Raw genomic sequence first — 27674 nt, 5'->3', positions numbered from 1 at the left:
TAATGTAAAAAATCCCTTGCATCCACCTCACGCACAGTCAGCTACCTGGGTAACAGCCTCTGATGTGTACTGCACACCTGACCCATTTAAGGGGGCCCTACAGTTCTCTACCCTGTGGCGCAAGTTCAGGAAGTGACAGCCCTGCTTGTCACAGAATCTTTGAAGTATATGGTTCAATCCTTTCACTCTACTCCGAAACAGGGGCCCATGATCAGTTCTGGGGACAATGCTGCAAATTGTGAACTTCATTGAGACTCTATGTGCAAGGCCGGTCCTCTCAACCTTCTCTGCCAGTTGCTGGAATGATCAGAGTATGACCTGGGAGCCTAGACGACAGGCAGGGTTTGTTCTAACGTGTGACAGTCTGCAGTTGGGTGCAACCTGTTCTCTCAGTGGCTGCCAGTTAGTCTGTTCAACATGTTGAATGAGGCCCCCAGGCATACATGCTGAGTGCACCTGGTGGTCTTTCCTGCCCCTTGGTGCCAATTCCATACATGGAAATTATAGTTGTGACAACCAAGATCATGAATTTCACTGCTGCTCGTATATAGAAATACATGGAGTCTTTTCTTGCCTCTCATTGGTTAGATGAGACTTGTCATCCAGATAATGATAACAGTGATGGTGGGGGTGATCCCAGAGATGATTGGCTTAGTTAGTAAACAAAAAAAGAAATGAAGATAAAAATTAATGTAAACAATTTTTCTTTTTGTTTATTTTATTTCTCCTTGTATTATTAAACTGTACACACCAATAAATGACACAAGTGTACAATAGCTATAATTTTCACTTTTTAGGCAGTCACTTTATATCAATAAAAGTGTTTGTAATTTTCATTAGAATAAGTTAAAAATAAAAAAATTTTGTGATGAGCCTTTTGAAGAAAGGGGGGGGGGGGGGGTGCTTATATTCAGGTAAGTATGATATACCTTGATTCATTCCACAGCCTTCTTGTTGTAATCTGCAGAACACAATGAATGAATTATATGAGGGTAATCCCAAAAGTAAGGTCTACTATTTTTTTATAAGTACATAGGTCTGTTTATTTCTGCAGTGGTTTACATCAGTTTACAGCTTGAACATTTAGCTATTTTTCGATATAATCACCATTTCTATCGATGCATTTTTGTAGACACTGTGGCAGTTTATGTATGCCCATGTCCTACCAGCTCTCCGCCAAGCTGTTTAAAAAGTTATGAACCTCTTCTTTCACCTCGCCGTCGGAGCTGAATCGCTTGGACCACAATTAATGCTGACAGGTACTGTGAGACTCTGAAAAAACTCAAGTGGGTTATTCAGAACCGGTGAAGAGGAATGTTGAGCAAGGGTGCACACATTCTCCGTGACAACGCTCGCCCACTCATCGCTCGGCAAACCGTTGCTCTCCTGCAACAGTTTCAGTGGAACATAGTCACCCACCCACTCTATAGTCCTGACTTGGCATCCAGTGACTATCGCCTGTTCCCTAGGTTAAAAGAACATTTGGCCGGAAAGCGATTCAGCTCCAACGACGAGGTGAAAGAAGAGGTTCATAACTTTCTGAACAGCATGGCGGTGAGCTGGTACGACATGGGCATACAAAAACTGCCACAGCATCTTCAAAAACGCATTGACAGAAATGGTGATTATGTCGAAAAATAGCTAAATGTCAAGCTGTAAACTGATGTAAACCATTGTAGAAATAAACAGGTCTATTTACTTATAAAAAAGATAGGAGTCCTTACTTTTGGGATTACCCTCAGTTTTCTTTGACATGTACAGTATAGAACAAAGACAGTGGGCTGCACTGTACTACTGTCGTTGCAGCTCAGAGTGAGAAACAGCAGCAGCCACAACAGCAGCAACGAGCTCCACAGCAGCAGGCTGTCAGCCAGTCAGCCGAGGAGGAGGCTGAGGTGCGTGCCCGCAAGGTGGGAGAGGCAGTCATCAGCACCCTGAGCAGTGTCGCAGCAGTGCTGGAGTACCCGAGAGGTCAGTGTCTCAAGTCGAAGCTTGTACAGTTAGTAGAAAGCTTTTTTAGAGTTGGCACGCATGTGAACCACAAAAAAACTAAGAATATAAAAAAAGTCTTCATCGTGTGGGGTGAGGCTTTCAGTATTTAAAATGGCATTAGTTTTACAGTTTGCACATTTTTGTATCTGTAGTCCAGAGACTGGTTTGATGCAGTTCACTGTGCTAATCCATCCTGCAAAATTGTCTTTATCTCTGTATAATAATGCAGCCTGCATCCCCTGGACATGCTTGATATTTTTGAGCCTTGGACACACTCTACAACTTTAACATCCCTCATTTCCTTGCATAACCAAATTAACTGTTGATTAATGCTTAAAAATGTGTCCTATCAAACTTAACCCTTTTATTGGTCATGTTCTGCCAAAATGATATTTTCTTCTCTGTTTGTTCTGTGGGTCTTCATTGAGTACCCAGCCTAACATTCTAATCTCGAACATTCTTGTGTAGCACCGTATTTTGAGAACTTCTGTTGTCTTCACATCTCTACTGTTGTCGTTCACATTTCACTACTGTATTAGATGACACTCCAAACAAATTCTTACAGGAAAGCTTTCTGGTTGTTGCTGGTCTGCATTTTATATCCTGTCTACATTAGCCATCATCAGTGTTTTTGCTGCCGAAATATCACAGTTCTTCTACTACTTTTACTGTATCATTTCCTGGTCATATTACCATAGTATCACATAACTCAATTCTATTATAATCAATTACATGTCATACTTTTATCAATATTTGTCTTATGATCTCTTTGTAAGACACTAATCCTTTGCTGCTTTTTCTACGTACAAATTGGACAACATGTCTCATTCCCTTCTTAGTTTCTGCATCACTTCTGTATCCAGTTCTTGTAACTGCAGTTTGGTTTCTGTACAAGTTGCATATACCCTTTTGCTCCTAATATTTTACTCTGATAACTTCAGAATTTCAAATAGTGCAGGCCAGTCAACTTTGTCAAAAACTTTTACCAAATCTACAAATAGGATAAATAAGGGTTCTAACATAACTTGTTGGAAGGATAGGAATTCAGCAATCAGTCACAATCCCATTGGTTTTTTATTATTTGAGCATGTTGAGCTTTCAGATGTGGATAGCCGTCTTCAGTTTCGTATGAAATAAGAGTTGGTGAGAACTTGTTGGGACAATGTTGCCTCACATATTAATACATTTCTGCAGAACTGAATCTGATATTCTCCAGGTATCAAAGCCCCTTCATATATCATTTCAAAAAACTACACTTTCATTGTGATGTCATCATTGCTGCATCTCTGTCAGTAAATTGACAAATACATTATACAGGAGATGCAACAAAACACAATTAACCATTTCTGAGCACAACAATAAGTTTTATGGTGGTTTGTTTTCAAATTTGTGTCACTGAAGCAGTCATTAATGTGGAGTCTTCAAATGTGGTCAGTCACAAACCCCCAGCCAGAGGAACCATGTAGCGTACTGAATTTTACAGTCACGTGTTGGAATAATATTGAACAGTAATTTGCAAGGTGGAAATGACATCCAACATTGAAGTATTCATGAAAGTTGAAGTTTTATTTGAATCTTGTGGTATTATGATGCAATAATACCTTTTAGAAAATGGATAGAATAAAAGAATGCGGACTCACAAGCCATTGTGATTGATGAACTTCACCCATCCAATCATAAAATGTTTGGACAACATGGTTATGGAGTAACAGCAATTAGTATAAATTAACTTAATATTAAGAAAACAGTCTTAATCGCATTTTTTATTTATTTAGTGCCGACCGGTTTCACCCCATCCCAGGGGCCATCTTCAGGGCAAACATATGGTCGACTGCTGGTGTATGGTCGACTGCTGGTGGCGTCACATCTACCAAGGTCTCCTGCCACACCTTAGTAGAAGTGACGCCACCAGCAGTCGACCGTATGTTTGCCCTGAAGATGGCCCCTGCGATGGGCTGAAACCGGTCGGCACTAAATAAATAAAAAATGCGATTAAGACTGTTTCCTTAATACTAAGTCAATCATAAAATAATACTAGTGATGAAACAACCTATCATCGTCAAGTAGGAGGGTGATTATTAACAATCTAAAGCAAAGTGGCTGGAGCCTGACAGCACAACCACGATACTTCCTTTGAACGATGTTACAGATTTTTGCTTGTAGCAGACATTTGTATGATTGAAGACCATGCACGTTCCTAGCAGTAACGGCCTGTTGTACTTTGTCAGTCTCTGTTTGCAAGTCTGTGCATTATTAGTGTACACCAGGGTACGAGCTTCACAAGCACCTGCTGATTTCTTAACCCCTTATCTTTCATGTACACAATCTCCTCACTTTGCAGTTTAGTTTTATTACTACTTGATTTAGTGAACACTATGAATTCTTTCAATCTTTCCGGTGCTCATTGGTAATTTAAGCAAGGCTGGATTTAATTTCTTTCTATTCAGCAAGAAGTTTGATATGTAAATCTGAATGTTTGTGTAAATTGTTCCAGTGTATCCCTAAACTGCTTCTGAAATCTAAGTGCACTCTTCTTGAGTTGATTTTCTAACCTTTCAAGCCTTTGATTATTTTTATTTCATTCTCATTTCAGGCTGTGAGGTAATTCAGTGGTTCTTTGGTTCAAATGGCTCTGAGCCCTGTGAGACTTAACTTCTGAGGTCATCAGTCCCCTAGAACTCAGAACTACTTAAACCTAACTAACCTAAGGACATCACACACATCCATGCCTGAGGCAGGATTCGAACCTGCGACCGTAGCGATCACGCGGTTCCAGACTAGCGCCTAGAACCGCTCAGCCACCCCGGCCGGCCAGTGGTTCTTTGTTGAATAGTTTATTCCCAGATTTTGTTTCATATTATTGTTTATTTGTTTCATATACTCAAACAACTGACTTAAGATCCATAGTTGCCTATTTTTGCCTAACTGTAGATATGGTTGTTTTCATTGTTGAGTTTGTTACTGGTTTTCCCAAGTTTGTTACTATCACAATTTAAGTTACTGTTATTTAACAGAATTCCTGAACTGTTTTCAGAGTCAACATTTACAGCTGCATTGTCTTGCATACTGATATCTCCTACACTCATGATATTATCTTCACTGTTAGCATTCATTGTTAATGATATCACTCGACCTGTTATTTCTATAAGTTATACCTGCTCACAGTTTATAGTTCGCAGATTGTCATTCAGTACCCTTCCCCTTATCGCATATGGATTGTTTCATCACAATTGTTGTTTAATGATTGGCTGGACGATGTTCGTTACGCACGATGTATGGACATGCCACTATTTGTTTATTCAGTCATCTGTGAAAAGGTATTACTGAATCCTGTAATTAAATCATGCCATGAAATTTGAATAGGGCTTCAACTTTCACAATTTTTTCAATCTTGGACAACATTCCCTATGTGTGAATTATTGTTCAACGTTCTTCCAACACACGACTGTAAAATTTAGTACGCCTCTTGTCTTTCTCTTAGTGGGAGTTCCGACCGACCACATCTGTAGATAGCATATTTATGACACAAGCGCTGGCATGTGCATGAAAGCAAGCAACCGTTAAAATCGGTGTTGAGCCCTTAGGAGCTTAACTGCGTGTTATTGCACCTCCCAGAGGTTGTATTTGTTCTTGCATGAATCAAGATACAGAAACAGTGACTGCACGTACCATTAAAAAAAAAATTGAATTTGACCATTTATGAAAATCAACCTGGTGAGACAAATGTGTTCTACAAAGCTAACAAGCTCTATGGTATCATGTGAACCTAGGATTTTCAAAGTAAAATTTTTGTTTGTAGAGAAGAGAATCGAAGGGTTTGAGATGTGATGCTATACCAGGATATTGAAAATTGGATGGTTGATAAAACATGATGATGATCTCCACTGAATCAATAAGAGGAACAGGTGGAAAATACTGACGGGGGGGACGGGATGATGGGACATATGTTAAAGCTTCAAGGAATAACCTTCATGGTATTAGAGGGAGCTGTAGAGGGTAAAAAATATGTGGGAAGACAGAGACTGGAATACATCCAGCACATAACTGAGAATATAGGGTGCATGTGTGCTACTCTGAGAGGGAAGGGTTGTTACAGGAGAGGAATTTGTGGTGGGCCACAATAAACCATTCAGGAGACCTATGACCCCAAAAATAAAGCACTATATCAGAATGCTAAATACATAAACAAAATAACAAATCAGTATTAAACATATTTATTCTCATGACAAAGAAAAACATGGAAAATCCCATACTAAAAAATCTACTCGCCAAGCAGCAGCAGAACACACACATAAGACTGTTGTGCTCGACAAGCTTTTGGAGCCAGCAGCTCCTCCTTCAGGCAGAAGGGTTAAAGGGGAAGGAAGAAGGGTGAAGTAAAAGGACCTTTCCTTCTCATGCCGTAAGGTAAGTCCCCCTTGACTTGCGGTTCTGGGTGACTTTCCCAAAATGTACTCCTTTTCCTAGACCTCTCCAGTCCTTTTCCTTCACCCTTCTTCTTTCCCTTTCTGCCTGAAGGAGGAGCTGCTGGCTCAGATAGCTTGCCAATGACATGTGTGTTCTGCTGCCGCTTGGTGAGGAGATTTTTTTTTATCTATCCAATTGAATACGGTCTATAATCTCTAAGGAAACACGATTACTCATTTTGGACATTCTTGGAATGGCGAAGGTGATGATTTAATTTGGTGTACTCTGCCACCTACGTACCCACCCCACTTGCTTGCTCACAGCTTTGTATATATCTGTAGTATTTTTCTCTGAGTTTTGATAGGTTTTTTTTACTAGAGTGTGGTATTAGATGATTTGGGACATGCTACATCCCAAAGTTCAAAACTATGTATTACTGTAGCATATATGTTCCATCAGACACAAAAGTGTTCAGTGAAACACGGACTACTTTATATCTAGTTTGAGGTAGAGATGCTACTTGGGAACCACAGGGGTTGACTGTTCAAAATTCCTTGTCTCAGCATTCATCTATTGGAAATAGGAAACAGACTGAATTGGCATCACCACATTAAAGCTGTTCTGTGAGCAGTGTTAGATATACTGCCATACATGTCATCTAAGACAGCTATGGGTCGATGACTACGATGACTTGTTTTGGCAGACCTGATAAAAGAGAGTGCCCGGCCGAGCTACTGGCAGCCGGATGGAGAGGCAACGGGTTGCAACTGCTGCGGTGCTGCGTTCGGTCCACGTCTGTCACTGCACCACTGCCGCGATTGCGGTCGTGCTGTCTGCCGGGACTGCTCGCAGAGCCGACGGCCTGTGCCCATCCGAGGCTGGGACACGCCTGTCCGCGTTTGTGACTCGTGCATTAAAAAGGCCTAGCAGGACGCTGACATCAGGTAATTTTAACACTTTTTCTTGTTCTCATTTTCTGTTCTCGCTGTAGCAAGTGTCTTTTTCATCGCCGGTAATAGTGAAATACCATACCAGTTTCACAAAAAAAAAGTGCACATCTGAGTTAAGTATCAGTTGGAGAGAGGATTAAAGTTCAGGAAGAAGAAATAAAAACTTTTAAAGTTTTCCAGTGGCAGCATCATTTGCATCAGAGATAAAGGATTTAGGAAAGGTGTTGAGCAGAATGCATAGCGCCTTGAAAAGAGGTTACGAGGTGAACATTAACAAAAGTTAAACAACGCTAATCGAATTTATCCCATGTAAATCAAGAAATGCTGAGGGAGCTAGATTAGAAAGTGAGGCACTGAAGGTGGTAAGTGTTTTCTTATTTGGTCAGTGAAGTAACTGCCGATGGATGAAATAGAGGGGATATGTGACAGTCACCCAGAAAATAATGCCTTACTTTTTGTCCCTTCAACATTTATTCAATGTGCAGTGTGAAGCTTACAGACTTGAAAGAACGATATTTTATCTACACACCCTAATTTTCCTTGTAATCAGTACTGTGGCCTCCCTCCAGTTAGAAACAAGGATCTACGTGCCCTATCGGCACCAGTCCTTGTTCTGGTAATTTTTTCACTGTGCATGTCACGTCCTCATCATCCTCAAAATACCTTCCACGAAAGCTGCCCTTCATTGGACTGAACAAGTGGATGTCCGAGGTAGGTAGGTACAGAACCATAGGGTGGACAGGGTAACAATGACATGTTCAGAAGTCCTCAGACCTATGTGAAGCGGAGCATTATCTTGTCGAATCAAACTGTGTGGTTAATGTGCTCGTGTATGTCTCCAAAGTAATGGTACTGCTTCTTGGCATCACACCTGTCACAGCCCAGGAGAAGAACACCTCCCCTTCAACCTCAAAATGTTGCAACAATTCAGTACAAGATTTTTTTTCTGTGAGGTTTGTGTTCCACCATAAACACACTTTTGAGTATCCAAGAACAAGGATAATTGCATCCATAGTTGTTTTCGCAATTGGCAGCAGCAGCTCCAATTGATGAATCACAAAGCATCGATCCTTGTGAATGACATCATCAGAACGCTGCAGTGTGTCAAATGCGACATTTGTGGACGGTCTCGTTGCAAATTGTGGTGTTCCATAGACTTCGCATAAATGTCTGAATATTCCCCACAGTTTCTTTCTTCAGTGAGAAATTCAGTGACAACATGCTGCTTATAATGAACATAATCTTTAGGTGCAATTTTGAACATTGCTGCAGTTATGTTAGCTGAGGAAAAATTGACAATTTTTTATTTAGTCTGTCTCAGTTGCGTGATTGTGCAATTTATTGCTGCAGTGGTTTTGGGCTCATTCGCTCATTCTCAAACCACACAACTTAGCTGTAAGTAGTTACACAGCTTGATGCCAAACGGCACACACTGCTTCATACAAGAAAGGCAAATGGTGGACAACAAATATGCTCATTGGTATGACAACCTATGTGTAACTGTTTTACCTGAATGACACAATCACATTGTGAGACTTTTCCAGTACAGTCATGCTGCTGCTCGCCCATCGCTATTTGCTTATCCTTGTGTAAAGACTGTGTCAGTCTGTCCCTGGTTAGTGTACCAGAAGATTGTGTCTCAGCTCTGCACAATACGACACACATCCACACCAGAATGAGTTCCCAACAGCAGTGAAGCGGATGCCCCCTAGTACCGAAGTGTGAGCGTGTCAGTGTCATGGACAACATTACACCCTCCTGAGTGTGGACCTAAAATGCTAGCACAGACAGAACATTCCCACTTGGCTAGTGTGTTCTCCTTGGTGTGTTTTCATGTGGGCTTTCAAACACTGAAACCCACACTGTGAAAAGATCTCAAGTGGGTGCAAGCCCCTCAAAACACATTTCTGGCCGTGTGTCCATACGATCTTTTCTGCTGGAGGGATAGCTTCATGCAGTTTGTCCCCATTTAGCAAAATCACCCTGTATATATGTCTGTACAGTTCTGGTTTAAGGTGCAGTTGTTGTTGTTAGAGCCTTTCCAAATGTTATGCCCACAATAGCCATCTGTGTGCACTGTGAATTGTCAGCTTGTGTGGTTGGTTTGTTGGTGACCCTAATTACAATGAGCTGTTCCCTGTGTGGAGGTCTCTCGTTTGACATGATTTGCATTCACAACTAGCTGACAAACTCAGTATTGCGTGCATATTCATTTTTCAAATTTTCTATTAGAAATGAAATCTTACATGTACTCCTGCAGTAAACTGGATGTGAGCTGATCCCAGACAGTTTCTGTATGCTGGGCGCAGTTTCTTCGTTTGTCTACAGTGTGATTTTGTAAATATCACCATGGCAACGTCACTTCGCAGCTCTATTGATGGATGTTGTTTTCACCTGCAGCAGTTTGCGCTTCGCAGTTGGGAGCTATCGAAAGCGCTGCAACGTGTTGGGGATTTCCTTCAGCTGACTTGACTGTAGGAGTGTTGTAGTAGTAAAGAATAAATGTATTAAAACTTCATGCTTGATGCAAGATGTTTTTCACACTTTTCGATGTTTATGACATCATATCTCATGAACTGTGATAGATAGGTGGTTCTTAGTCATGCAGTGATCGTCGCCCGCCAGTGATTGATACAAGTACAAAGTTTGGTTGATATCGGTCCAGTGGTTTAGGAGGGAATTTTTTCTTCTCTCTCTCTCTCTCTCTCTCTCTCTCTCTCACACACGCACACACACACACACATATTCTCTTTTATATTATGTATGGATTACAGCATACGAGCAGTCTTTGAATAACAGGAACACTAGTTTAACACCGACGTGCCCCATATTTGTCTCATCACATCACTTGTACTTTGTGCTTGTTAACATTTTCAATATTTCTTTCAGGTTATGAGTTTTCTGGCTCAACCATGTCCTTTTTTGTGACAGAGCACACTGCTAATATATTTTCACTGGAATGTGATAGAGCATTGTATCTGAAGTATATTTTATTCTGTATGGTTATTTTTAATTGTATCAGCTAATACCAGCAAGATTATAAGTAAATATTGAAATCATGAAACTTGAGTCAATAATATTGTATCAAAATTACCTTCACTTAAGGTAATGATCAGTACATAGCTTAACACTTTCACTGCGGCATCGGTGTAGGCGCGCAACTCTCCAGTGCGGCCCGGCACCGTGCGAGTGTTGGCCAGTAACGCTCCGAAACGGCAGGTACCGCTCGTAACCGACGCTCCTAAGCACACCTGAGCTACAGGATGACGTCAAGACCTTGTAAGATCTGTAGGATCATGTTCTATACCGACTTAATGATGACACCTTAGATGCATTACTTCAAATAAGCTTCGACTGTATTGTGGTCATGTTTTGAAGTCTGTTTGCCGTCTGACACCTATAGCGGTCACACAGACGTCATTCAGATGTTCATTAGCTGCCATTACGAACAATATACCTATGATGCTAGCTTAGACACTGCTACTAGACTGAGTAATCCGATAGTGAGCGCAGACGCTTATAAGTGTCAGCCGCAGTGAAAGTGTTAACAAAGAATTTTTAAGAGGGGCGAGGGAGGGGGATGGGACCATAGGTGGATATCGATGTGGAAAAGATGCTTAAGGAACGATAAAACACTAGCAAAGGAAGAAGGGATGTAGTAGATGATAGAAGTAATCTGATGATTAAACACACACTTAGACTCATAGGTTTGCATTCTGAAGACGTTCCAAAGCAGACTTAAAAGTGGTAAATATCTTATTTATATCCCTACTAATTACTCAACAGCCCCTTGCGAGGTGGATTGCTTAGAAATTAAAAGCAGAACAGCAGTGTGATCATAACATTACCAAGAAAGGTTGGCACAACAACTTCATATGGGGAACAATGTAAAACTTCCCAGAGAGAATCTTTCACTCTGCAGTGAAATGCATACCGTTTCAAAACTTCATGACAGATTAAAACTTTATGCCAGGCTGGGACACGAATCCCAAACATTGTCCTTCATGGGGAATGCTCTGGGTGATTGAGCTACCTAAGCACAATCTCTGGTCCTCACAGCCTGTATTCTGTGAGCACTTCCCTCCTACTTTCTAAACTACATGGGAGTTTGCCCCACTCAGCTGGTGTTTTAGGAAGAAAGGATGTTGTTGTTGTTATGATCTTCCATGTGAGATGTGGTTTGATGCAGCTCACCATGCTGCTGTATCCGGCACAACCCTCTCCATCTGAATAACTCCTGCAACCTACACTCATATGAACTTACTGTATTCGGGTCTCAGTCTCCCTCTTCAGTTTTTTCTCCCCCCCCCCCCCCCCCCCCCACACACACACACACCAAATTGATAATCCCTTGATACATCTGGATGTGTCCTATCAACCTCCTTTTAGTCAAGATGTGCTATAAAGGTATTTTTTTTACAATTTAATTCAGCACCACCTCACTGTTTAGTTGATCTACAAATCCAGCCTTAAGCATTTTGATGTAGCTTCTTATTTCAAAATCTTCCATTCTCTTGCTGTCTGGGCTACTTACCATCCACATTTCACTTCCACACAGATGCCTCCAGGAAAGACTTCCTAACACTTAAACCTATGTTTGATGTCTCTTCTTAAGAAACACTTTTCTTGCCATTGCCAGTCTATATTTCTTGTCGTCTCTGCCTTGGCCGTCATCAGTTATTTTACTGTCAAAACAGCAAAACTTGTCTACTACTTTGTGCCTCGTATTTCTAATCTGATTCCCTCAGCATTGCGTGATTTCGTTTGACTGGCTACATTTCATTACCTTCATTTTGCTGTTGTAATGTTTATCTCATATCCTCCTTTCAATATTCTGCCCACTCCATTCATCTGCTCTTTCAAGAACTTTGCTGTCTCTGTCAGAGTTACCATGTCATCAGCAGACCTCAAAGTTTGATTTCTCCCCCCTGAATTTCAGTTCCTTCTCCAAATGTTTCTTTCGTTTTCTTTACTGCTCGTTCAAAATGTACAAATTGAATAACAACTCTCACTCCCTTCTCAACCTTCCATGCCCCTCAACATGAACAACTGCACTGTGGTTTCTGTTAAAGTTGTAAATAATCTTTCAGTCCCTATGTCTTATCCCTGATACCTCAGAGCCTGAAACAGTGTATTCCAGTCAAGAAAGGATATTGGGGGGAAATGGCATAGCCACACTCTGCTGTAGATTTTTTCTGGAACTAATCCCTTGGCTGTGGCTAAGCCATTTCCCTGCAGTATCCTTCAGTCCAGCATAGTCTGCAAGACAGCTTCCATGATGTTTGGAAAGAAAGAATGAGGTACTAGGCAGAATTTTTCTGTGAGGGTAGCTCATGTGTTGTTCCTGTGTAGCTCAGCTGGTAACAGCATTCTGCAATTGTAATAACACCACAGCAGCATTCAAGCTTAGAGCCCCAGTCCAACATCAACTTTTAATCTGCTGAGGAAGCTTCAGTGTAGACTGTATGTGAACACACAAAACAGGAAAATCATTTGGTGTAGACGAGACGAAGGGAGCAGAACTGGGAAGCCTTGAGCACAACTTACAGCAGTTACCATTTTGAAAACGATGTTCTCTCATTTCAGGGCACATTTGGAGGTAGTGGAACTATCAGTGAAGAAAATCTCTCACTTTAGTGTGGTGATGGATCATGAAGTGGGTTGAAAGATTTGTTTGTGGACTAGGTTGAGGGGTCAACCATTTTTGGACCATATCATAACAGCGAATTGTTTTAAGAAATGTTATTAGCTTCTTTGATCTGAGGTGTAAAATTAAGTGATGTCAATTTTTTTTTTTCCTTTGCCAGGCTCCAAATGTTAGATAAAAAGTCATGTCTAACAGAGTCAGCCCCTGTGCCATTTTCAAGTGATCATTGTGTACAGATAACTTGGAAAATGCATGTAAAGCTCATTTATATCTGAATATGTACGCAAATGTATCAGCTGCTCAAGAATATTCTAAAAACATCTCTCTCTCTCTCTCTCTCTCTCTCTCTCTCTCTCTCTCTCTCAGGGTGTGTGTGTGTGTGTGTGTGTGTGTGTGTGTGTGTGTGTTTACAGAAATACATTGCTTACTGTTAAGTAAATTTCACAAAATGTGCAGACAATTGACACATTTGTATACAGTGCCTTATTAATTTGGACTGGATTTTTGTTTTTCTGAGTTAATTGTGGATATTGATCATTTTTGAATGGTTGACTGTATGATATATGTGACTTGTCAAATAATGACAGCCAACTAAAGGAAAGATAATGCCCTCCATGATATGAAAATGACTGGCAACTGGTTCATCGTGAAATTAGATATACTGTGTCAGTGATTACAGGGTCTCAAAATAACTAGATAATAAAGTGAAATTGTGTGCGTATGGAATAATGGCCCAATAAAACTACCAGCTCTTTCTGCTTAGTAGTTAAGAATTTTCCCATTTCATCACTTTATGATATTTAAACCTATAAATCCAGTTACCAATTAAGTAAGAATGATTTATTTTTTAATAAAACTGCACATGTGCCTGGAAAATAGTTCCCACTGTGGGGTGCATCATTGATTGTTTCTTCTAGTTTGTGACTGGAACCAACAAAAGTTTTCTACACCTTAATAAGATATCATTGACATGTTGCTGCCAATAAACTAACCAGTTTACTACCTTTATTTCTTGTTCATTTGTTAACATCACTGCTTGACAATTGCTACAGGAAAATGAAATTTTCATATGCATCGTTATGTTGCAGCCACATATTTCCTTGAAGTTATTAGTACTGTGAAGCAATCTATCTCAATGATACACATAATAGCAGTATGCAGTCCAACTGAAAAGACAAATTTGATGTGTTGAATTTTTAACCCCAAGACACTGTCAGGGGTGAAGGAAGTCGTTGGTAGTGTTGTATTTAAGAGTATGGTGAGTACTGCTGTTGGAGTACCACTACATGGTGTCACTTGGGTGACAGTTGGTCAGCTTGAGATGAATTGGTGTCACCACATTTCACAATATACTCTGTTGAAATCCATATTCAGAGACCCGTATGGTGCATTCCACCGATTGCAACACACTGTCATTTTTTGAAGTGTGACATAATTGTCAAAAATGGGTGATACAGGATTGCAAAGGTATTTTTTCATTGTTTGTTAAATGACCAAGTTAGTTACACGCTGTGTCTGATTTCAGATTTCTGTTGCAGCTGTCTTCTCATGTAAAAACAAAAGAAAAATATCTTCTGAGCATAAAAAGAATGGAAAATCCAGGATGCAATAACAATAATATAAAATGTTAAGTTGCAGACAGGCACAATTAAAAAGACACTTACACAAAGCTTTCAGCCACAGCTTTCATCAGCAAAAGAGGAACACACACCATTCATACACACAGGCAGCATTCAGAAGATTTTTTTCGCTTAGATTTGATGATGAAGATGACTGCAGTGGACAGCTGAAATCGTAGTATGTAACTACCTTGTGATTTTTGATGTTCATTGAAGAATTTAAAAAAGCTCACTGTCATTTCCTAGTCGAGAAGGCTCACAGTTGTGGGCATCTGCAACATTCCCAGAAGAATTCTGGTTCAGTATAACATGCAATTGTTGTCACTGCTGGGTGTGGAGAAAATGAGGAACATGTTCCCAATCCCCCGCCCCGGGGGCTCGCCACTCTTTGGCGGGTTCATGCTTGGTTACCACACGGCCCCAGCCTTTGCAGCATTTTTTCCCTTCCGTGTTGCATGTCTATCCTCTTGCTATTTTTTCCACTCCCTTGGGGAATATGTCTGGGATATTCTTGAGAATGTTCTGTATTCTGTCGCTGATGTACAAATGGTCTCGCATTTCTTTTTCGCTCCCTTTTCCTTTCTTTGTTTACCTTCTTCTCTCGTTCCTCCGCTTCAGCATCTTCTTCCCCCCTGAATGCTCCTGAAGACCGACACACGCGCCTGACGCGTAACAGGTGACTGGGTAACGCATAATTCCCAGCCATGGGTCGACAGGTGGGGTTCGCATGTACCCCCTGGTGCAGGCCAGGACCAGGGAGAGGTGACTGCCAAGCTGTAACCTTCCCAAATTGTCAATTGGTCCCTCCGTCAGGTGTTCAGGAGGTGTGACCTGAGGTGTGAACAATCACCTAAGGCGGCTGTGCCCCCTTGTGAAGGGGGCCCCCTGTTGGAAGGAGCAGCCACCAGAGACACTGGCAATCATGGTGGGATTTCCTCACAATGAGTCAATCATCTTCCCACTCAACTTCAACAAAACGTAAATGCAACAAGGCTAATGATTCGAAGTCCCTTCCTGCTGCACCACGGTTCCTCATGGTATCACGTACTCAAGACGGTCAGTCCTTCACCACGGTAAATCCGTTTATTATTCAGAATGATGTAGATGCAATTTCTGGCCCCGTGATATCGTGCTCTCATTTACGAAATGGCCACTTCTGATTATCAAGCACAACAACTGCTTGCTGCCTTGCTTCTCCACAGTTACTCTGTTCGTGTCGAGGCCCAAAGAACTTTGAATTCTTCCTGTGGTGTAATTTACACCAGGCTGCTCGACGGCCTAACAGAGACCTAAATACAATCTTACCTCTGATCAGGGTGTCATTGCCGTTCATCGTGTAATGAAAAAAGGTAGATTCCTCCTTAGCGCCCACCTGAGCTGTCTTTTTCTCACCTTTGATAGAGTGGTGCTTCTGTCCACGCTCAAAGCAGACAATAACATTATCACGGTCCAGCCATACATTCTGAACCCGATGCGCTGCTACCAGTGTTATCGTTCTAACCACACTACAACGTCATGTCGACACCCAGCGAAGTCACCTGTGGTAGGGATGCGCACAAGGGCGATTGTCCACCTCCTCCTTCCTGCTGTATCAACTGCAATGGTGGCCATGCCGCCTCCTCTCAGTAGTGTCCAGTGTATCTTGAGCGGGCTGTTCAAGAGATCCGGGTAAAGGAAAATGTGCCTTATCCAGTTGCTCGTAAGTTACTGGCTAACCCTGTGTTCTCCCGTCTGTTACCTATAGTTCTCAGAATGAGATTTTCACACTGCAGCGGAGTGTACCCTGATATGAAACTTCCTGGCAGATTAAAACTGTGTGCCAGACCGAGATTCGAACTCAGGACCTTTGCCTTTCGCGGGCAAGTGCTCTACCATCTGAGCTACCCAAGCACGACTCACGCCCCGTCCTCACGGCTTCACTTCTGCCAGTACCTCGCCTCCTACCTTCCAATTACCGAGTTCAAGTCTGAGTCCGGCACACAGTTTCAATCTGCCAGGAAGTTTCATATCAGCACACACTCCGCTGCAGAGTGAAAATCTCATTCTGGAAACACCCCCAGGCTGTGGCTAAACCATGTCTCCACAATATCCTTTCTTTCAGGAGTGCTAGTTCTGCAAGGTTCGCAGGAGAGCTTCTGTAAAGTGTGGAAGGTAGGAGACGAGGTACTGGCAGAAGTAAAGCTGTGAGGATGGGGCGTGAGTCGTGGTTAGGTAGCTCAGATGGTAGAGCACTTGCCCGCGAATGGCAAAAGTCCCGAGTTTGAGTCTCGGTCCGGCACAAATTTTTAATCTGCCAGGTAGTTTCACCTGTAGTTCTGTTCTTGTTACCCCTCGCTCCATGAAGGACGTGGCTACGCTGATATGCAACCTCCAATTCAGCTCTGAGGTCGTGAAATCGCCCAGTGTCAATGTAGCATCACCAACGCCCCCCCCCCCCCCTTCACCCATCAAGTTGTGCAACAAGCCATCAAACTCTTGCCTCAAGGGGCGAAACCACCTTCATCTACCCAGAATGGCTCAAAGAAGTCCTCCAAAGGCAAACAGTCTTCTCCTTCGCCGCCTCGAAGATCCTCTTAGATGGTGTTGGCACGTGATACCTTAGCCCGGCCAGCCTTGGTGTCACTGGCGTGCACCAACAACTGTTTTTTAGCATTGGACTCCCCAGACCAACTGAACAAACAAGCTGATGCTTATGTGGACCCATGGAGCACATCCTCCTACTTCTGTGCTCTGTAGCAGCTCCTCTTCCCCAGCTGTCACCCGGCAGCTGCCGAGGTGACACCCTGTCTCATCATCATGACTCTCTTCCAATGGAACGTTTGTGGCCTTCAGTCCCACAGAGAGGATTTACGGCTGCTTTTAGTGTGGCAGCATCCCCTTGTACTCTGCCTTCAGGAAACGAAATTGCGCCCTCACGACCGCTTCGAGCTTTCACATTTCTTACCGATTCGTTTTGACCTTACCCCTGAGGTGGGCATTCCCTCTCATGGGGGCGTCGTGCTGCTCATATGGGATGACATTCATAGTCAGCCCATTTTGCCGACTACCAGTCTTCAAGTTGTGACAGTTCGCCTTCTCCTTCCCCACTGGATTTTTTCTCTCTGTACTATCTATGTCCCTCAATCATTCACTGTCACCAGGGCAGACTAACTTCAACTTATTGGGCAGCTACCTCCCCTGTTTTTGCTACTCGGTGACTTTAATGCATATCATTCCATTTGGGATTCTCCCAGGACCTGTCAGAGACGTGCCCTCTTGGCTGACCTTCTTAACCAACTTAACCTCTTCTGCCTTAACACTAGAGCACCCAATTTCCTTTCTGACTCCTTGCACACCTATTCCCATTTGGCCCTATCCTTTTGCACTGCCCAGCTTGCCCATCGTCTAGAGTGGTCCATTCTTTCTGAGTCCTACTCGAGCGACCATTTCCCGTGTGCTCTCCGCATGCATGCCCAAATGGTGGCTCACTAAGGCTGACTGGCAGCTTTATCCCTCCCTGGCAACCTTCAAAGAACAAGATTTCCCCAGCTGTGAAGACCAGGTGGACTATCTCACGTTGTGTCCCAGTCCCGTGGACGGAGGCATGCCTCGACGCAATTCGTGCTTGGAGACGTGCTCTCTGCATTCTTAACCGCCACCCTGCACCGGAAAACTGCATTCATTATAAACAGATGCATGCAAAATGTCGTAGAGTTCTCTGGGATAGCAAAAGGACTAGCTGGATTTCATTCACTAGTTCTTTAACAGTTCCACACCTTCCTCTGTCGTTTGGGCCAACCTCAGATGGCTCTCTCGAACCAAGATCCATTCCCCAATTTCCGGCCTGACAGTAGCTAACAATGTCGTCGTGGACCCTATTGCTATCTCCAACACCTTGGGCCGCCATTTTGCAGGAGTTTTGAGCTCTTCCCACTATCACCCTGCTTTCATCCATCGGAAGTGAGTGGAGGAGGCTCGGGTGATACCCTTCTCTTCTCAGAATCATGAGTAATACAGTGCCGCCTTCACTATGCTGGAGTTCAGACACGCTCTCAGTTCATCCTGATCCTCCACCCCAGGGCCAAACGCCATCCACAGTCAAATGGTGCAGCACCTTTCTCTTGAGGGCAAGCACTTTCTGCTTAACACGTACAACCACATCTGGCTGAGGGCACGTCCTGGACACTGGCCTGAAGTCACCATCCCACACCTAGGCCCGGTAAGGACAAAAACCTTCCTTCTACCTACCACCCCATCTCTCTTACCAGCTATGTCTGCAAGGTGATGGAACATATGATTCATGCCTGGCTGGTGTGGTGGCTCGAGTCTCGCCATTTACTAACGAATGCACAGTGTGGATTTCGAGCACGTCGTTCTGCAGTTGACAATCTCGTTACTTTGTCCACCCATGTCATGAATGGTTTTCTGCAGAAATCCCAGACTGTGGCCGTGTTACTCGATTTGGAGAAGGCCTACGCCACCTGCTGGAGAACTGGTATCCTCCATACTCTTTACACGTGGGGCTTCCATGGGCTCCTGCCATTTTCTTCAGGCATTTTTACAAGACCGAGTTTTCAAGGTGCTTGTGGGTTCTGCCTTGTTTGGACACCTTTATCCAGGAAAATGGTGTGCCTCAGTGTTCCATCCTGAGTGTTGTCCTCTTTGCTATTGCCGTTAACCCTATAATGGCCTGTCTCCTGCTGGGCATCTCCAGCTCTGTTTTTGTAGACGATTGTGCCATCTATTGCAGTTCTTCATGGACCTGTCTCACTGAGCGGCATCTTCAGCGCTGTCTTGATCGTCTTCACTCCTGGAGCATCGACAATGGCTTCTGCTTTACCCTGACAAAACCGTCTGTACGAATTTCTGGCGGTGCACTTGGTTTCTCCCACCATCTCTACATCTTGAGCCTGTTGCCCTTCCATTAGTTGAAACTACGAAATTTCTGGGGCTCATGCTCGATAGGAAACTCTTGGACTTCCCCTGTGTCTTACCTGACAGCCCGCTGTAGGAGATCGCTCAATCTCCTACGTATCCTCAATGGTACTTCCTGGGGTACTGATCGAACCATCCTCCTCCATTTGTACCGGTCCCTCATCCATTCGAAACTAGACTATGGGTGCTTTGTTTATGCATCTGCAAGCCCATCCCTCTTCCGTTGTCTCAACACTATCCACCATCATGGCATCCGTTCGGCCACGGGCGCCTTTTACAACAGCCCGGTTGAGAGTCTGTATGCTGAAGCTGCTGAACTACCACTGTCCTACCGCAGTGACTTTCTCCACAGCAGATATGCATGCCATTTGTCTGCCATGCATGGCCACCCCACTATGCTTCCTCCTGTGATGATTCCTTTGATCATCAGTATGGGGCACTACAGTGGCCTAACTTCACACTACCTTTAACTTTCCCAGTGGGTGTGAACCCTTCACCATCTTGGCTTTGTGAAGTGGCCTATGTTAACCTAGGTCTTCATTCGCTTCCCAAGGACACTACTCCAGCCTAGGTATATCACCTCCAGTTTCATGACCTTCGCGATAGTACCTTTGTCTACACTAATGGCTCTCGGACTGATCATAGGGTCGGGTGTCCCTTCGACATTGTCTCCTGTATCTTTGTGGCACACTCCTCAGTATTTACAGCCGAGCTCTCTGCTCAGACTCACTCAGTGCCCTCCAAAGTCTATGTGTGTTTTACACTCCTCATCCCTCAGTGCAGCGGGTCCAGGAAAACTGTCACTTGCTCACTCTTCATGGAGCCAGTGTCATATTTCTGTGGGTCCGTGGTCATGTCGGTCTGCCAGGAAGAGAGGCTTGCTGATGGTGCTGCCAAGGCTGCAGTCCTCGTTCCTCAGGCCGTGAGTACCTACCTATATTCCCCCCAATGATCTCTTCGTTGCCATCTGTCAGGAGGTGGTGTCCATTTGGCATTGCCAGTGGTCCTCCCTTCACGGGAATGAGCTTTGGCTTTTTAAGTTGGTCCCAGCACCTTGGGCGACCTACTGTTGGCCCTCCCGCCGGGAGAAGATTATTTTAACTCGGCTCCAGGAGAAGATTATTTTAACTCGGCTCCGGGAGAAGATTATTTTAACTCAGCTGCGTATTGGGCACTGCTTTTTTAGCCATAGTCATTTGCTGAGTGACGCTCCCTCACCACTTTGTACACATTGTGCCCAAATTTTAACTCTCTGCCACTTCCTGCTGGAATGCTCTTTTTTTATTTTATTTTATTTAACAATTTACGTTCCAGCTTGGGTTTTCCGTCTGCTTTATCAGCCGGTTTAGCAAATGAGGGGTGGGCTGTCGACCGCATTTTACTTTTTATCTGCTGTAGCAATATGGCGAAGGCCATGTAATTTTTAGTTTTGGACCTCCGTTTCTGTATGGTGTTTTTTAGCCCTTTTTGCATGTGCCTGTTTTTAGCTGTCTCCTATTCTGTCCACTGGGACTGACTCCTCTGTGTGTTCGTGTTCTACAGTTTTGACTTGGGCGCGTATGACCCCAGTTGTTTTTTGAGCCGCAAAGCAAAGCAAAGCAAAGCAAAGCAAAACAAAACAAATGTTACCAATTTAAGAGACACTGAAGTACAACAGTTAGGGTAGATGTGGAGTCACCACAGTCTGATTGGATGTTTTGACTAATTAAAAAAACATAACTACACATCTCCACAGAAGAGTTGGGAAAGGTGAACTGTTGTACAGGGAATGTTTTATATTTTTCTGGTAGAGTGTACCATTAATTTTTATGAATGACAACAATCATCTCAACAGAACTGGCCTTATAGCCTGAACAATAAAACGTGATAACATGGAGTGAACATATAGCCAGGCCCAAACCCTCTAGAGCAACTGTGGGATGTTCTCAGAAGACATTCTGTGCAGAAAATTTTAACCTTGCATGTCGTGAGGGAGGAACACAAATGTACTGCCTGGTACTACCTATGTTAACAAAGGCTATAACACAATATGAAGTGGTTCCTTAGCAATTATCAAGCAGAGTATTTGTATGGAACATTATTAAATGCTGTTCTTTATCTTTTCAGCACTTTGCCATTTACGTCAACAATGCTGCTACACTATACCTGGGACCGACAGTTGCATGCTTTCTCCACAATTATCTGTTATAACCTGAGGTTGTGTACTCCATCAGAATTGTTTCCAATGCAGCTTTCTTTGTGAAAGCTAGAGTAAAGCTACAGTATATTATAAAAGTACAAAAAAAATCAGCTACATGATGTTCACAAATAATCAAGGGCATACTATGTAGTAGCCAGTTTATATTGTCCCGTAAAAGTAGTACTCCTCCTAAAGAAGAGATGTATAACCAGAGTTTACTTCTGTTTGTGCTGTTAAAAGAGAAAGAAGTGTTAGACTCTAAACCTGTAGCAGACTATGCTAAGAAGTTAACATTGTTGAACTGTTACCTATATAACATCACAAGATTTTAGCCTCATGGAAATAAAAATTTATCTCTATTTTTATATATTGAAGGATAAAACATGAAGATTTGAAAGTAAATTGATATAGTTAAAGGAACAAGAGTATATCAGTGGCATATTAACAAAAATATCTTACGCAAATGTATTTCGTATTCATTTGTCTTCCATTTATTGCACAAGTTCAGTTTCCATCTTTTTGTGCTGTTTTAGTAAGCACCCTAAACGAGGCCAGTTCGTGTTTCTTAGAATTCAGTGCCGAATAGTCTCGGGCATGTCTGAAAAATTCCCACGTACTTCTTCCTTGCTTGTAATTTTGTGTGGGTTGCACCTTCTTGTGGACACTGGCATATATTTTTGCTCAATTTGTAAGAATTAGGTGCCATCCATGACACTGATTGTTGTACTATCAGAGTATTGGGCAGGGCAAAAAGAAAGAAACAAGTTCACATAAGTCAAGGAAGGTATGGCAGAAGAGCAAACACAGAAATTCACACAAGATCTCTGGAATCTTAACTGATGTTACAGTCATTCAAAACAAGAAATGCATATCGCTAAATGTTATCAAAATTCTTGCCAAGCACAACACTTTACTGTATGTAGATTCAAAACCAGTAAGCATGAGATTTTTAATTTCAGAAATCATACAAGGGGGATCACCTCTGGTGCACCTGTGAAATGGAAGAACATCCATCTTCTTATCAATGCAATGATGAAGTAGGTGTTTTAATATCACAATTTGTGGTGATGTTGATCAGGTGAAGAATGTACTGTCTCCAGTCCTCATCAAACTGTAGGATTAGCCAGTTTTGTAACATTAACATTTTAAGATGTTCCAGCAGTTCTGTTACATTCCATAAAAATAAATGGGCCATATACCATTCTTTATGACATTGCACTGCATATTGAATTTTAGCAGATCTCTAGGTTCTCCATATCTCATATCATGGTGATTTACTTTCCCTTTCATCTGAATTGTATCTTCACCAAAGAAACAAAATTATCTGGAAAACTCTCATCCTCCTTGTCACTGTGTTATCATTTTGTGTAAGGCTAATGTAATAACTTTGACTGACACAGCCTAAAATTAATTTGCTTATCAAAAAGGATACCACGCAAGTTTCCAGAGGAGCTGCATTATGCATCAGTTCTGCAGATTTTTTGTGTAGACTTCCCTGATTTATTGCTTACATAAAGCAGTGCATTGCACTTTTGTTTATGCATAGGTCATGTCTCTTCACAATGTTAAAGAACCATCATTAACGTCATGGCATAGAGCTGTAATTATAAAACATGCAGTTGGGGCTGTACAAATGCAACCAAATCCATTTTGCCAGTTCCAGTACACATTATACTTGCTACAGATAATGTGTTAATTTCTCTCTCACATGATCATAGTGTTAATGTCAGAAGCACTCCTGTCATGTCAGTAGCATGCAAATTACAGATAAAGCTTCCAGAGGTTTTGTTTAGAGTGGTACTCTGTGCAATCTTCTGTTGTACTTACTCAGTTGTGATAATTGTTTCATTCTTCTTAACTGATCCTATATAAAGACATCATTGTGGAACAGAGGGGTCCAATTAGATTCTATGCCCTGATACAAAACAACAAATTATCTGCCATTTTATAAATAAAACGAGATTGTTAGAACAGTGGTACTACTGGGTGCATCATGTGGTGCAGTCTGTCTGGAGATAAAATTAAATGATGAGTACCTCTTTTTGCTGGTTTGTCTTCTGAAGAATTTATCAACATATTTTTATAAGTAGCATTAACAAATGATGAAGAATATACAATCTTCGTAATTTCTCTTGAAGGGAAGCCTTGTGAAACCCGTGTGTGGTCATGAAGGCTGTAGGTGTAGATACATTATTTGCAACAACTGCTAGGTTAGTAGTGTCTACATAGTAAATGGACCTATTGTTTTTAATACAATGAGGAGTTCTATATATATGACTATTTCATTGTTGGAATCATTATTTGATATGAACAGACATTTCTGCATGTTTCAAAGAAAATTGTTTAAGAGATGCATAAGATTTTAAAAGGTAAAGGAACCTTCACTTGTCTTTAAATTTTTTTGTGTGTGATTCTTGAAGAAGTGTGATTACTTTGTCAAAGTAAGGATTTGAAAGTTGATTGCTGATAGCTCTGGATTGTTGTTTGTATTGTGGAGGTGATCAGAATTGTAAGCTCTTGCTGAGTAGGGTGTGGCAATTTTACCTTGTCCAGTATATGTCTTTCATTTGTAATACAGAAAAATTTTCAGTTACTTGAAAATTCTGTCAGATGAGTGAAAGGTGTAATCTATGTACTAATGAGATGTACTCACAAACCAAAGTAATTGTGAAGAGAAGAAAGAGCTAGCTTGCTTGCTATGTAGTTGTTTGTGTAAAGACACTGTGTTGAAGATACGTGGAACCATTCCATAATGCCTAGTCCTTCATAGTGTGTGAATTGCCGTTTTAATAGATTACTTTAAGCATTTTCTTAAGTTCCTTAAAATGTGATGATACTTTTGCTCTGCACATTCATTCAGCTCGCTTAATATTTTCTTGGTTTTGTATCAGACATTCTCTTATTGAAACATATATAATTTAGTGTTTTCCACTGTTGAAAAGTCAAACATTTGTTGCAATTGGTTTTCCCAAGGGCCACATATTTATCACAACGGAGCATACAATTTTGTATCAATACATTCTTTTCTCATAGTGGAGAAACAGTAAAAGTGTTGCATATCATCAGAAATTGCTTCAGGATATTAATTATCGTGGTGATTAACATTTCACCACCATAATGGAATAATTTTGTAGTGACATCAGTTGTTCTCAAATCCTCAAGAGCTGTGCACTGTGCACAGGATGTCCCACATATTGTGGGCCATCATAATATTTATCCTGCATTTCCTGTTGCTACCTGTAACACTTCGTCTACCATGGTATTGAAGCTACTATAATATTTACAACACCTTATACTGCTCTTTTACATGTAATGGCATCTGATAGCTTCTACAGGGAAGTACACAGTCAGTGTTTAAAGTGAAAACTCATCAAAAATAATCAGAAACATGCAATAAATTAACTCCCAGACTGTCGGGAACTCTCATCATCAGAAAATGTAGAGGTGGGAAAAATGTTTAGCAGGTTGTATGATAGAGCAGTCATTAACATCTGAACATGGATAAATTTAAATTTAACAAATTAATCCAAAAGAAGAATTATTATCAGTGTACAAGCAAGTGAGCAACACGGTGTAAAGAGCTCTTATGGAAGCTATTGGCAGCCTGAGAAACAAGCAAAGTGTTCCTTCCCAACACTTGGTGAGTGCAGGGACGCCAACAAGCATTTAACAGGTACTTAACATTTAAAGTGTAGCATGTTTCTGCATCTCTTGAACAAAAAATAACATTGCAAATATTAATAAATGCCACATCACCGCACACTTCTTTTCCTGAGCTTTCAAATGCCATTACCTCAGTAGATAATGTAATAAATAACTGTTCCATTACAGTTAGGTTTCGGGAATTAAGTCCTTGAACATTTTAAAATTTTCCATTTTACTGAATAATGGCCTTGAGGAACATCAATTGAAAGTCAACTTTTTCATGTATCATGAACTGTGCCATTACTTTGTTAAAACTGAAAGCCTTCATGTTTTCTTCACATCTCCCCCCCCCCCCCCCCCCCCCACCCCTCCCTCCCACCTCCCAAAATGCATACAAACACATAAGTTAAATGAAGCCTGCTGCTACAGTGCTAACAGCATTTCTGTGTGCTACCATCATCAGCACATGCTACTTACACCAACTCTGCTACATACTTCATATTGATTTGTGGAAAGGAAATACTAAGTTAGCATATTAGTTACTCTATTTTACCACAAGGTCTACATATTTTAATTTTTTGCGGTATCATGTTCCCCTTTTTATCTTGCATTATCATATGTATAATTTTTAAGGCTTTGTGTAGTTACGTTACATGGCTACTGATAATTATTTCCATGTGGATATATTGCTCAACCTATAGGTTCATTTTGTGAAGTTCGTACCATGTCCACCTGTTTGGTCATAATAGTAATAAATTGATTTTCTCAACAAGGACTTACCTATTTCTCCATTAGCTACTTTGCTCTTTATGCATTTTTTTTTTTTTTTTTTTTTACTACTTCTCTGTTGGAGAACCTGGTGGGTTCTAGTATCTAATAATTTTAATATTTTTTTTTTTTAAGTCTGAATCACATCCTTGTTGCCAAATCATCTCTGGCTTGATGTTAGTTATTCACATATTCACTGTTGTCTAAAATGTAAGTATGAATCTTTGTCAGCTTTTGTTATATTCATCATCTTCCTTGTCTTCTGCCTGTACCCAGAAAACAAAACTAATGTAACTTGAGGACTTGTACATGATGAACAACTTCTGGACCAACACAGACTATCCCCAGCAACCTCATATAGCTGAAATACAGGAAACAAGTAGAACACCACATCTTTTCAAAAGGCAAATGCTGTCTATGGCTTGTTTCTTGAATTCCAAACTGAGACTGCATTGTGCCAATGGGTACATCTTGTGGCCACAAAAAGAAGTGGTACACAAATACATGCAGTAACGGGCAGATAAGTATTTTTTTTTAATTATATATTTCAGCCTAAGATCACACAAAGGGAATCATCAACAGTTTCAACTTATCAAGTTTTCCTCAGATGATCTATTTAAAAAGAACAAGGAGGTAGCAATATTAGGAAACTAAATAATCGTATAATCCTACATAATTAACTGTAGTGTTCAGTTTAAACAGACAGAGTATATCTGATGAGTCACTCTTTGACATTCATGTTTGTATAGTTGTATATAGAAATTTTCCAGTATTTTACTATCCCCCTTTTTTCTATATTTTTAAAGAAATCATCTGATAATGACATTATAACAAGAGAAACTGCTAATGATACCCTTTAATTAGACAGAAAAAAAAATCTACTCACCAAGCGGCGGCAGAACACACACATAAGACTTTTGTGATTGGCAAGCTTTCGGAGTCAGTGGCTCCTTCCTCAGGCAGAAGGGTGAAGGACTGGAGAAGTCTAGGAAAAGGGGTACATTTTGGGAAATGTCACCCAGAACTGCGAGTCAGGGGAGACTACCACACAGGAAGAGAAGGAAAGAGTCTTTCCTTCTTATCCCGTATGGTAAGTCTCCCTTGACCCGCAGTTCAGGGTGACTTTCCCAAAATCTATCCCTTTGCTTAGACCTCTCCAGTCCTTTTCCTTCACCCTTCTTCCTTCCTCTTCGATCTTTCTTCCTGAAGAAGGAGCTACTCGCTCCAAAAGCTTGCCAGTGACAACAGTCTTCTCTCTCTCTCTCTCTCTCTCTCTCTCTCTCTCTCTCTCTCTCTCTCTCTGTGTGTGTGTGTGTGTGTGTGTGTGTGTGTGTGTGTGTGTGTGTGTGTGTGTGGGGGGGGGGGGGGGGGGGGGGGGGGGGTTCCCCCCTTGCCGCTTGGTGAGTAGATTTATCTATCTAATTAAATAATTTTATCAATAATTGTTTTTGTTGTTATAATGATACTCTTTGTGTGATGTGAGGATACAACATATAATTAACATTTTTTAAAGCCAGTTAGTGTTTTACTAAGGCGCCACCTTGTCTTTGTGT

At 41.6% G+C, this 27674-nt stretch overlaps 1 protein-coding gene across 1 annotated transcript in view; it reads left to right on the top strand.

Annotated features, from left to right (window-relative positions):
• LOC124550869 (zinc finger FYVE domain-containing protein 1-like) overlaps window positions 1-26153 on the top strand; it is a 102050-nt gene extending 75897 nt beyond the window's left edge. The window contains exons 10-12 of the mRNA XM_047125616.1: window positions 1807-1971; window positions 7103-7343; window positions 21636-26153. Coding sequence (XP_046981572.1) covers window positions 1807-1971; window positions 7103-7326 — 389 coding nt within the window. The 3' untranslated portion in view covers window positions 7327-7343; window positions 21636-26153. The remainder of the gene's footprint in view (window positions 1-1806; window positions 1972-7102; window positions 7344-21635) is intronic.
• Window positions 26154-27674: the final 1521 nt, after the last annotated feature.

The sequence above is a fragment of the Schistocerca americana genome, chromosome 9 (genome assembly GCF_021461395.2).
Source record: "Schistocerca americana isolate TAMUIC-IGC-003095 chromosome 9, iqSchAmer2.1, whole genome shotgun sequence".
NCBI lineage: Eukaryota > Metazoa > Arthropoda > Insecta > Orthoptera > Acrididae > Schistocerca > Schistocerca americana.
The sequence above is the reverse complement of the archived record's forward strand: the minus strand, read 5'-3'. Positions and strand labels throughout refer to the sequence as shown.